Genomic DNA, 11,762 nt, shown 5'->3' on the forward strand with positions numbered 1-11,762 from the left:
CCCGTCCAGGTGGGGGCCCCTTGGGCGCCTCAAGCGGCAGGAGGGAGGATGTGAACCCCCCCCGGAGGCTGCACGGACGGGGGTTCCAACAGCGCCCCCGTCCTGCCTCAGCCCTAGGACCCAGTAACCTCACCTGGCAATGGGAACCCCGCAGGCCCGAGCCCCCTCTCCTAGGCATCACCAGCCCAGCGCGAGCAAAGGTCCGAGCCCCAGGCCCTCCAGACCCTGCAGCCAGTGCAGTGGGCACCAGGGGAACGGCTGGTACAGGGGCCACCCGGCCTCCTGGCAGCCCGGGTTGCAGAGGACAGACAGGCCCTACTGGGTACACACACAGGGACCCCCTTCACCCGACCGCCCAAGGAGGACCCCCCCAGGGCACCACCCATCCCACCTGCGCCCTGCCAGCCCAGTGGGCTCCGCACCTTGTCCACTCAGCCTCCTCCATGGGGGGCCAGGTACGGGGGCCAAGCAAGCGGGGCCGACTCGGTCTTGGGACGAGGCCCTCAGAGCTGTCAGACAGGCCGACCCCACCCTACGCACATCCATTCCTTTCAGTCCCACCTATGACGTGGCCCCAAGTCTCACATGCTCCCAGCGGTGCCCCCAGGGATGCTGTGCCGTGTCCCAAGGGGGTGCGTGTCCTCCCCTGGGCGCCGCCAGAGCCCGCAGAGGAGCAGGAGGCCCTGCCCCAGCCTCGTCACCCGGCGCCGCCCCTGCACCCCGGCAGGAATCTGCACGGTGCCGGGGCTGCAGGTGCCCGGGGGAAGCAGTGCTGCCGAGTCACACAGTGCACATAGCCCCCCCCCAAGGCCTGGCCACCATCCTGACCCTTTCAGCCCAGAGGGCCCTAACCCCACCAGACACTGTGCGGGTGCTGAAGGTCACGGTCCCAAACGGCACAGCTGGCGAGGGCGGAGCCCAGCAGAACCGGGTTGGGTGCCCGGGAGCCTGGTGGGCACCAGCCTGGGGGAGGAGGGCGGGGGGGCAGGTGCAGGCCCCTCCATCAGATGCTGTGGCGATGGCCTTCACCCAGACCCTCCCTCCCTGCCCTGCACCCCCATCTCCCTCCCCGTGCTCTCCACACCCCATCTCCCTTCCTCCCTTCCGGCATCCACCCCCCTCCCCCACCCCCTGCTGGATGAGCCGGGCCTGGTTGGGTGGAGCTGGCTGGCTCCCGGCCTGCACCGCCCCCAAGGCTCTTAAAAGCCTGCCCCAGGGCTGAAGGCACAGAGACCTGAGCGCTGCCAACAGCCCCATGGCCGGTAAGCCCCCCACCCTTGCCTCCAGCGGGCGTCGGCCCCCACCCCGGCCCCCCCCCAGGCCGCACTTGCCCAGCGGCCTGAGCCCGAACCCATGGCCAGTTCCCCGCAGGTCCCGGCCCCGCAGCGCAGGGGGTCCCGTCGGGGTAGCGTCGCCCCTCCCACCCGCACCCTCTCCCACCGACCGGAGGGCTGAGGAAGGGATGGGCTTTCAGAGAAGTTACAGACCCCAAACAGTCCAGCGTCCCAGCAGCTGCCCCACCCCAGGCGCGTCCCCTGTGCCTCCTGGGGCGCCTGACGCCCACACTGGGCTACCCCGTGCCCGACCCGGACGCGAAGCTCGGGGAGGCTACGCAGGAGCACGAGGAAATGGTCCCTTCCAGCCAGAAGCCCAGGTTCAGGGCCAGCGGCTTTTCCAAGCCTGCTGGCGGGGGGTTGTCCAGGGGTCCGCCCAGGGGCCGGGTGCTGTGGGAGCCCTGCCCCCAGCAGGTGAGAGTGAGGCTGGCGTGGCCTCCCCGCAAGGCGATCCTGGCGGCCTCTGTCCCCAGAGCAGGTGGCCCTGATGGCCGGGGGCCTGGCCGGGGGGCTGCTGCTGCTGCTGCTGCTGCTGCTGCTCTGCGGGAGCTGCCACCTGTGGAAGAAGCTTCGCGCCGCGCCCGCCTACGAGGAGCTGCCGGGGACCCCGTCTGCCTGCAGCCTCCGGGGACCCGGGGGGCGCAGGCCCGGGGGCAGGTGAGGCAGGAGGCGAGGGGGCCGGGCACGGGCTGGCAGGGGTCTGTTATGGGGCAGCCCTCGGCCCACCACGAGGGAACCCCGGGACCATCACCACCGGCGGCGGGGCAGGCGTTGCAGGCTCATGTGCCAGATGAGGAAATGGGTGCAGAGGACACGCGGAGCCGGGGAGCAGGACTCACAAGTGCCAAAACAGGCATTAGAGTCGGGCCCGGCGGCAGCAGGCAGTGGCGTTGGCTTCACAGGCGGGGTGACAGGGCCCAGGGGGCCCCAGGAGACGGTGCTCTCGCCTCCTCCGCTCCTGCTTCCTCTTCTTCCCCTGTGGGCCAAGCACACCGAGGCCACCAACATGCATGTCCTCTCCCTGCCTTGGGACAGGCCACCAGATGTGCCATTTGTGGTGCCCCCTTCCCTCCAAGACCAAGACCGGGGGCCCCTGCGCAGTGGAGGGTGGGCGCAGGCCCCACAGCACCCCTGCCTCGCCCTGGAGCTCCGGCCCCACACCTCGGGCGGCATCGCTGGTGAGTTCTCCTGCCAGAGCCCGTCCCAGGCCAGGGCCCGTCCAGGCCGCGTCAGAGGCACCCATTGGCCTCCATGGCCAGCAGCCCTCACTGCCAGTCACCAGCTCTGTGGGCAAAGCCCTAAGACTGCGATGCCTGGGGAAAGCCCACAGCACTGGCGCCTGCTGGCGGGACGTGGGCAGTGACCTCCCCCCCAGGTTGGACTCCGGGAGTGAAACGCCGCGGGGGCGGGGGGTGGAGGGCTCCGCTGGGTCTCAGCAGGAAAGCCACGTCCCCGGGAGCCTAGTGCTCCCGGCAGGGCCTTCTGCTTTCCGACCCCCGGAAAGAGCTGCCCAGGGAGCACTTGGAGGACTCGGGTTACCGGGTGCCAAGGCAGCCCCAGCTCGGGCGTCTGAGGGGGAAGGGACCACACCCCTTCTTACTCGACCTCAGAGCTGAGCCGGGCCTTGTCAAGGTCTCAGGGCGGTGAGCAGCATTGGGGCGCGGGCCACGTGCTGGCTCTGTGCTAGGCTGCGAGGCGGCCTGACGCAGGGGGCACAGCCTCTGCCGCCCCCGTGCTCGGATGCCAGGCCCCTTCCCCGGGACCACACCGGCACCGCTGACCCTTCTAATTGGAAGGGGAGGAAGAGGCAAAACTTTGTCACTGACACCCCCCAGAAACGGTGGGCAGGAGCCAGCCAGGCCAGGTGCCGGGCACCATGTCCCCGCCCCCCCCCCGCAGCCCCAAGCAGGCCCTGACCTTAGGGGCAGCGGGTAAATGAGTACCGGGGACGCCGGGGGGCCTCGGGGGGCAGCAGGCCTGGACAGGGCATGCCTTAGTGCTGGCGGGCTTCCTGGGGGAGCTGCACTGGAGACGGGGCTGTGTTCAGTGGGAGGAGGGCTGGGGGCGGCCTGGAGAGGGCTGCCCGCTGGAAGCTCAGCCAAGGAGAGACGGGTGGGGGGCCCTGGGCTGCCGCCCCCTCCCCCACTCCTGGCAGACCACGTGGCCCTGTGTCGCAGGAGAGGTAAGCACGGTGGGGACCATCAACCCAGAGCTGTACAGGGTCCCGGAGGACAGGAGTGAGACCGACTTCCCCGAGGGCTGCCTGGGGCGGCTGTGGTTCTCCGTGGAATACCGGCAGGAAGCCGAGCGGCTGCTGGTGGGCTTGATCAAGGCGCGGAGGCTGCGTGCCCCCTCGGAGGCCTGCAGCCCCCTGGTGAAGCTGCACCTGCTGCCTGACGAGCGGCGCTTCCTCCAGTCCAAGACCAAGCGCAAGACCTCCAATCCACAGTTCGATGAGCACTTCGTCTTCCAGGTAGGACGTCTGGAGCAGGGGGCTGGCCTCAGGGGGTGGGGGGGGAGCGGACGCTGCACAGGTGGGCCCTGGCCTCCCGGGCTGGGGGGGAGGGGATGCTGTGCAGGTGGGCCCCGCCACATCCCCCGAGGCCCCAGGCACCAGGGCTCTGCTTTATCCCGCCGCCAAGTTGGGAGGACAGCCCTGAGCCTGATGGCGGCACTGGGGAGAAGGGAGGGAAGTGCGGGGAGAGGCCCGTGCTCCTCTCGGCCATCCTTGGAGCACCTCCTGAATGCATGCCAGGCACGGGCAGCCCCGGCTCCGGCCCGGGGGCGGGGGTGTGTGGGGGGGTGCTCCCGGCCAGGTTCCCGAGGCAGGCAGAGGGTGAGCCCCACCGCGGTCCTCAGCAGGCGGTGCCCTGGCTGCCCGAGCACAGGCCGGCTCAGGGCCGAGGTGCCGAGGCCGCGGGGTCTGAGAGCCTGAGCAGGTGACTGGGGCCCTGACGGGAACCAGCCCTCAGGAGCCACCGTGAGGCCTGGACAAACGTGGTAGAGCCGCGCTGGCAAGGGGCGGAGAGGTCTGTGCGCGGCAGTAGTGTGCTCCCGAGAGCCCGGCCCTGATCCTCGCCCCCTTCTGGGGCTGGGGGCGGGGGGCTGGAGCCAAAGGCCTGGCAGGGGCCTGGGCAGCAGGACTCACAAGTGACCCCGGTCTTCCCGCGCCGTGAGGATCAAGGCCCGCAGACCCGCGCGGCTCCATGTCCTGCTCACCGACGGGCTCCCATCCACTCACGACTCCACGCCCGGTCGCAGCCCCACTGGCTCCGCTCGTGCTTGGGGGCAGGGGCAGCCGAGGGGGGATGAAGGGAAGTCCGTGCTCACCGACCATCTCCCAAAGGCCAGACGCTGCGATTGGGGTTTTCCAACTCAGAGAGTAGGAATCGTGTCCCCTTTCCAGGTGAGGAGACAAGGCCCAGAGGGAGACCCGGGGCACCCAGCTCGGGGCAGGGTGCGGGACGTCGCGCTGTGACGGAAGGCCAGGTGCCGGGAGGTGCATCTACTCGTGGGCGAGGGGCGTCCCGTGTCTCAGTGGGGCCCCGGGGGCGGGGGGGGGCTGGTCCTCAGCCGCACCGTGCAGGCTCCCGCGCCCCTGGGGGGCCAGCGCCTGCTGGGAAGGGTGCCCTGTGGGTGGCGCCTGGCTGCGGGGAGCGCAGGTCCCTGGCTGCCACCTCTCTGCACAAGCTCCCCTGTCTGCAGCCGCAGCCGCCCACGGGTCTCTGCACCCACCCGGGCCCAGACCCTCCCATCCCCCAGGTGTCCAGCCAGAGCGTCACCCAGAGGGTCCTCAGATTCTCCGTGTACCACGTGGACAAGCAGAGGAAGCACCAGCTCCTGGGCCAGGTGTTCTTCCCCCTGAAGCACGAGGCCCTGGCAGGTGACCCCCCGCAGGTCGTCTGCAGAGACCTGGAGCCCGAGAGCCTAGAGGTACCGATGGTGGTGGCCCGGCGCGTGCCGTGTGTCACACTACCGAGGGCAGCCAGCAGCCTGGCCCTGCAGCCGCTGCAGCATCAGCCCTCGGCACATGGCCCGGGGCCCAGCAGGGGGGACCGCGGGACCAGGGCCTAGGCCAGAGCTGCGGGGGGGTGCGGGGGGGGGCAGAGCCATTCCTGGGCCCCCAGGGCCCCCTGAGCTGCCTTTGCCCTGGAGACCAGATCCCCTGGAGCACCTGGAAAATCCACACTTAAATTCCCATCCACAACTGACACCTGTGACAGGTGACACCCCAAATGGGCCAGCCATGGGAAGTACTTATTCTCTATCCTCCTGGCCCCCGAGAGGACTTGCAAGAGGCTTGCAAGAGGCTTCGGGATCCCCAAGCCTGGAGTTTGAACCCTCAGCTCTGCTCCTCACTACTGTGTGATCTCAGCCCCGTCCGCTGACCAGACCTCAGTTTCCCCAAGTATAAAATGATGGGGGTTTAAAAGAGAAAATGGGGTACATGTGCCTGACTGCTCGGACCAGGGGGGGAGGTAGTGTGGCCCCCTCAGCACCTGCTGGGCGACGGGGTGCCCTCAGACCAGGGGGAGGTAGCGGGGCCCCTCCAGCACCTGCTGGGCGACGGGGTGCCCTTGGACCAGGGGGAGGTAGCGGGGCCCCCCCAGCACCTCCTGGGTGACCCCGGGCCCCTGCAGCCTCCCTCCGAGTTCGGGGACCTGCAGTTCTGTCTCAGCTACAACGCCTGCCTGAGTCGCCTGACGGTCATCGTGCTGCGAGCCAAGGGCCTCCGGCTGCAGGGGGACACGAGCTCCGTCAGTGAGTGTCCTTCTGGGGTAGCTCCTGCCCTGCAGCTGGGACCCTCCCTCTGCACACGGCCCGACTCGGAGCCTCACTGTCCCCCATGGACGCCTGTGATGCGAGGCCACTCCATCACCCTGCACCCACGACTGTCCCCCGGGGCCTCCACCAGGACCCCACAGGCCCAGGCCAGGTCGGCCCTCGCTTCTCCCCTGCAGGGTCTTGGCTCCTGGGACGGTGCTGTCCATCCTCCTCCGCGTCTGTCCTTCCATGAAGGATGCGCGGTCCTCCAGCGCCAGACCCCCCCACCCCCCTAAGGGTTCCCTGAACACGAGGCATCCCAGCAGCCTTGCTCCCTGGAGGCCGGGACCTGGAGGAGCGAGGCCCTGCTCTGGCTCAGGGAACGTCCTGCCTGAGGGGCCCCTGTTGGGGGGGGGGCTGCCGGCCACCTGTGTGTCCTCGTGGTCACTGCAGCAACTTGTCCTTGAACCTCCCTGTGGATCCACACCCCCTGTGAGCGCCACCCCAAGAAACTTGTCCCCTGAAGGCGAAGGCACTCAGGGGGCCGCAGGGAGGCAGGGCACGCAGTGGGCGGGCTGGGAGTGGTGCCCTGGGAGCCCCAGAGCCTTCGGGGGACAGAGGAAGGAAAAGGGGGGGCCGCACGCTTCCTCGGGTGTAGGACCACACCCACCCACCCCGTTTCCTCGGGTCACCACCTTGGGCCGCAGCGGCCATGAGTGATGGGGTCCTGGCCCCCAGGGTGCGCCCGTCACCCAGCCAGCCCCCAGCTGCCCCGGCCAGACCCCAGTAGCCCCCCGCCCCTGCCCAGCCCGGTCCGCATCGCCCCCAGGTGTGTGGATCCAAGTGTCCCTGAGGAACCAGCACACGATGGTCAAGAGCAAGAGGACGTCGGCCGTGCAGGGCTCCGGCTGCCCCGTGTACAGCGAGACCTTGAGCTTCCACGTGCCCCCTGCCGAGCTGGACGCGGCCAGCCTCAGCCTGACAGTGCTGCAGGGCGCGGGAGCCCACGGTAAGGCAGCCCCACCCGGGGCCTGGGCGCACGGCATGCCCCACACAGTGCACCCCACTCAGGCTGGGCCTGGCCCGAGGACACGGAGCTCCTGGTGCCTCGGGGACCCGCGCAGCCTGGTCCGTGGGTCTCGCGGCAGCGGGGCCTCCCCGGGGCACCCGAGCCACCCATCCCCGGGCAAAGCCACCGACAGTGGGGGAGGTGCCACCGCCAGGACCGGTGCCGTGGCTGCTGTGCGCCCGCCAGCGACCGTCCTAGACTGGGCCCAGGGTCAGGGTGAGGGTCGGGGTGCCCTCTGGCCCCCAGGGTCGCACTGGGCCCTTCTGCACCCTGTGCGTGGCAGGAGGCGCTGGCCAAGGATCCCGGCCACGCGGGGCTGCCCCTGCCCTGACCCGTGTCCCTCCTGCTGTGATGCCCGCTGCCCTGCCGGGCTCCCCCCAGGGCTCCTGCCACCGCGTCTCGCTCCTGCCTGGGGGGCGCTTGCTGCGGCCTGTGGGGGAGGGGCAGGCGCCAGGTGGGGGCCTGGGGCCCAGAGCTGACCCGCCCCCCCAGGCAGCCGGCAGCTGGGCCGCGTGGTGGTGGGCCCCCGCATGTTCGCGTGGGGCAGGCCGCAGGAGCACTGGGACCAGATGCTCAGCGCGCCCGGGGAGCTGGTGAGGCGCTGGCATGCACTGGGCTGTGCGGTGGAGGAGCCCTGAGCCCGGGACCTGCGGTGGCACCAGGAGCACCCCCACTCTGCACTCCGCACCCCAGGAGCACCCCTACCCCCCACCCCGCACCCCGCGCCTCGGCCTGGAAGCCGACACCAGAGGAGACATGAAGCCGCAATTGCTCCCCAGCTGGAGGCCCCCTCCCCATGGGGCTGCCCAGCGCCCCCCACACCCCCCTGATCCCAGAGCCCCAGCGGGGCCACCCTGGCAGCACCTCAGGTCGGCAGAGGGGCCTCAGTGGCCACCCAGGACACCCCAGCCCTGGGGTCAGCCATCAGCACCGCGGCGGCTGCGCAGGACGAAGGTCCTCAAGGACTCGCCCGTGGGCTTGGCATCCGCCCGTTGTACAGGTGTCCCCGGGCCCTGCGGTCTCCCGGCGACAGCACTTAACCCATGTGGCTCACTTCGGAGGGACAGCGCGTGGCCACAGCACAGCCTTGACTGGACCCGGCGACCTGGCGATGACCGGAAGGTGACCGACGGCCCACGACTGCCTCGGGCAAGCGTGCACACTCCACGAAGCTCGTCACCACCTCCCCGCGACGCTGGACTCAAGGTGATGGGCATCAATGTGCTGGTCACCGTCACCTGCCGGGGGCCTTGCTGTGGTCGCGAGCCAGACAAATGAATCCTGGGTCTCCCGGCGGCGGGGAAAGTCAGGATTATCACGCTCTGTGCCTCTTGCACTTTGTCTATCCCTGTTACGGCTGAAGGTGGCCTCACCCGGCAGAGGGCGCGCACCCTCCCACGGACCGCACACCACGGCCACCCCACAGCTCCACCCTGTCCCCACGCGTGACGGCTCCATGCCCCCATCCCCTGTGTGTCACTGCTCCACCCTGTCCCCACATGTCACGGCTCCGTGCCCCCATCCCCCACGTCACAACTCCACGCCCCTGTCCCCCACGTGTCACGGCTCCGCACCCCATGCCCCACGTGTCTCAGCTCCATGCCCCTGTCCCCCACGTGTCTTGGCTCCATGCCCCTGTCCCCACGTTTCATGGCTCGCACACTCGTGCCGTCGTAGAGCAAGCCCCTCTGCCAGGCCTGCTTCCATGTCCCCGGGGCCTGAGCCAACAGGCACCAGCCGCACCCGCATGTCAGGGGGACGTGGCACCTGCCACTGGCCCTGCTGGTGGGTCAAGCATCCCCCGTGCAGGACACAGTGAATGCGTGTGTCTGACTCACAGCTGAAGACTCTCAGCGGCAGGAGGCTGTCGTGCTGGGCCCTGCAGGAGGGGACGGAGGGGGGCCGGGGGCAGCTGGGTGTCTGCAGTCGGGGTCAGGGCAGGACATAACTGGAGGGGGCGAGCGGGGCTGCCTTGGTCCTGCCCACCGGGCGCCTCCGGAGGGAAGCCCTTCACCTTTGCACAAAGCATTTGGAAGGAGCTGATCAGCGGCCACGCCAACAAGTGCTAGCGCGTGGCGGAATTCTCATGGAGTAAATACACCGTTTGGGGGCCATCTGATAATCCTACAACTTTGCATCTTCAATCCATTAACATGGTATATCCCTCCGTCTCCTCTGGTCGGTCTCTCTCTACCTCTAATTTTTAAGGATGCCGGTATCATTCATTTTTTGTTGTTTCGTTCATTTCAATGTCATTTATTTTAATTCCATGTATATTTTACAGCAAGCAAGACATTACTATTATTACTATGTTCCATCAGGATTCACTTCTATTCACCCCCAGCATCGTTCTTTTGCTTTCCCTTCTCTCCTGTGCCTCTGGGACTCTACTTGAGATCCTTTTCCTCCTACTTGAAGAACTCTTTTTAGTATTTCTTTTAGTGCAGATCCGCTCCCAGCAAATTTTCTTAGTTTTGTAACAGAAACGTCTATTTCAAATTCATTTTTAAAGGATTTTGTCTTTGTTTTTGTGGAAATAGAATAGGCTGACAGTTTTTTTCCATCAGTGGTTTAAAAATTACGTTCCTTGTCTTCTCCCTTCCCTCATTCTTGTCGACACGTGAATTATCCGTGCTGTTGGTTCTCCTCTGAAAGTAATGCATCTCCTTCTACTTCCCACCCTTTGTGTTTTTTAATATTTTATCCGTATCTTCGGTTTTCAGTAGTTGGAGTATGATGCACCTCCAGGCAATTTTCTTATTACTTACCCACCCTGGGAGTAATAAATCTTCCTCAGTTTGGGAAATTCTCAGCCCGTATTTCTTCAGATGTGGTTTCTCTTCCCTTCTTCCTCTCCTCTGCTTCTGAGACTCCAATTACACGCTTGTTAGATCTTCCTGCAGCTCCCACAGGACTCTGGGCACCTGCAGTTTCCAGGCCTTACGTCTGTGCTTCGGCCCAGTCTTCATGCCGCCCTCCTCTGTTCCACTACATCTTCCTTCCACGAAGTCTAACTGTATTAAGCTATATGCCGAGGCCTGCATTTCAATTACTGCATTTTTCCATCCTAAGTTTCCACTTGCTGCTCTGTGATGAGCTCCAGCTCTCTCATGCAGGGAGAGCTCTATTTTGCCAAACACACCCGATCAGCGGGTCAGTTTTATTGTGTATGTTTTCACCCTCGGGTCCTGTTACGTGGTGTGTTTGGTCACATATTGTCCGACGCTGACCATTATGATAAACGATAATGGCTCCAGGAGACAGTAGTCCTCCGGACACGGTTCACGGTGTCCTCTGGTCGACAGAATGAGGGGAGGTCACCTTGATCCAGTCTGGTAATGAACTAACTGGGGTCTGGGTTGCAGGATTTTTGCAGGGTTTTTTGTTGTGTGTTTTTTGTTGTTTTTAGAGAAAGTGTGAGTGTGGGGTCGGAGTGATGGGGGGAGGGAGACAGGAATCTTTTTCTTTGTGAAGATTTTCTTTATTTGACAGAGAGGGCGAGAGCACAAGCAGGGGGAGAGGGAGAAGTGGGCTCCCCCATGAAGCAGGGAGCCGGATGAGGGACTCAGTCCCAAGGCCCTGGGATCATGACCTGAGCCAAAGTCAAGAGTTGGATGCTCCACCGAATGAGCCACCTGGTGCCCCTGGTTGTAGTTTTTGTGAGGCTCCATGACCACCCCCAGGTTTTCCCCATTTCTAGGGTGTAGTGTTTCAAGGATACCATTTGGATCACCCGAGGAGGCTCTGGTGCGATGACTGGGCTCCTCTTCCTTGATAGGTCCTGGAAGTCCAGTTTTTATATCCCCAGTGTCATGCTATTTGTCACAAAAAAAGAAGGAAAGGAAAGGAAAGGAAAGGAAAGGAAAGGAAAGGAAGAAGGAAAGGAAAGGAAAGGAAAGGAAAGGAAAGGAAGAAAAAAAAAAAAGCCCCGCCGTCGTCCAGGGGCTTTCTGCATAGATTGATTCAGGTTCATAAACCCAGCAAATGCCTCAAAGGGAAAGAGCCCTCCGTGCCTGAATCCCCTCTTGTCTACTCTCCAGCAGACACCCCACTCCTTAACCCCCGGCCCCGTGTCTGTCCCGTGTCTGTCCCGCTGCAGACACCGGGCCGCCGCCCCGTGGCCTCTCAGCCACGGCCCCTGCCCCGAAGCCCAGCCTCTGAATGGAAATCAGTCCTTCCTGGAGGGACGGGTCCACGGACGTCAGGCCACCTCCGCGTGCTTTCCCTCTCTTGAGAGCACGGCCTGTTGAACACCTGTGGAGTTGGCAGCTGCCAGGAGCTTCGAGAGATTTTCTGTATCCCCTTCAGCTTCCCCAGTCGTTCCCCAGCCTGAATATCAGCCCAGCTCACACAGAAAAGTCATTGTTTTCTCAGAATCCCCAGAAAAAGAGTCCCCTCTTGGCAAAGACCGAGAACCACGCGATCCTGGGAAGGCTGTTAACCCCAAAAGGAGGAGGGTCGCTCGTTTGCCACAATTGCGCTTAACAAGCAATCGCGCCACCTCAGCTTGTGCTTCTGAGCGTCTCCTTGCCCCGGCTGTAGCGGGCTGGGCGTGAGCCCCGGGTTGGGTGCAGCTGCTTCAGGTCCCCGCCAGG

At 65.4% G+C, this 11,762-nt stretch overlaps 1 protein-coding gene across 5 annotated transcripts; it reads left to right on the top strand.

Moving 5' to 3' along the window:
• The first annotated feature begins 1,225 nt into the window (after nucleotides 1-1,225).
• On the top strand, nucleotides 1,226-10,529 carry SYT15 (synaptotagmin 15). Of its 5 annotated transcripts, none has more exons than XM_055325840.1 (8): nucleotides 1,226-1,262; nucleotides 1,808-1,991; nucleotides 2,370-2,512; nucleotides 3,512-3,807; nucleotides 5,097-5,267; nucleotides 5,975-6,270; nucleotides 6,928-7,107; nucleotides 7,664-10,529. In XM_055325840.1, exons 1-8 carry the CDS (start codon nucleotides 1,256-1,258, stop codon nucleotides 7,803-7,805), a joined length of 1,419 nt encoding a protein of 472 aa, XP_055181815.1. In that variant the 5' UTR covers nucleotides 1,226-1,255; the 3' UTR covers nucleotides 7,806-10,529. The 5 variants fall into 5 exon arrangements, with proteins under 5 accessions (XP_055181815.1, XP_055181814.1, XP_055181816.1 ...); XM_055325839.1 differs by having other exon boundaries at nucleotides 7,660-10,527; XM_055325841.1 differs by having other exon boundaries at nucleotides 5,975-6,095; nucleotides 7,660-10,527.
• The last annotated feature ends 1,233 nt before the right edge of the window (nucleotides 10,530-11,762 follow it).

The sequence above is a fragment of the Nyctereutes procyonoides genome, unplaced genomic scaffold (genome assembly GCF_905146905.1).
Source record: "Nyctereutes procyonoides isolate TBG_1078 unplaced genomic scaffold, NYPRO_anot_genome, whole genome shotgun sequence".
NCBI classification, from domain to species: domain Eukaryota; kingdom Metazoa; phylum Chordata; class Mammalia; order Carnivora; family Canidae; genus Nyctereutes; species Nyctereutes procyonoides.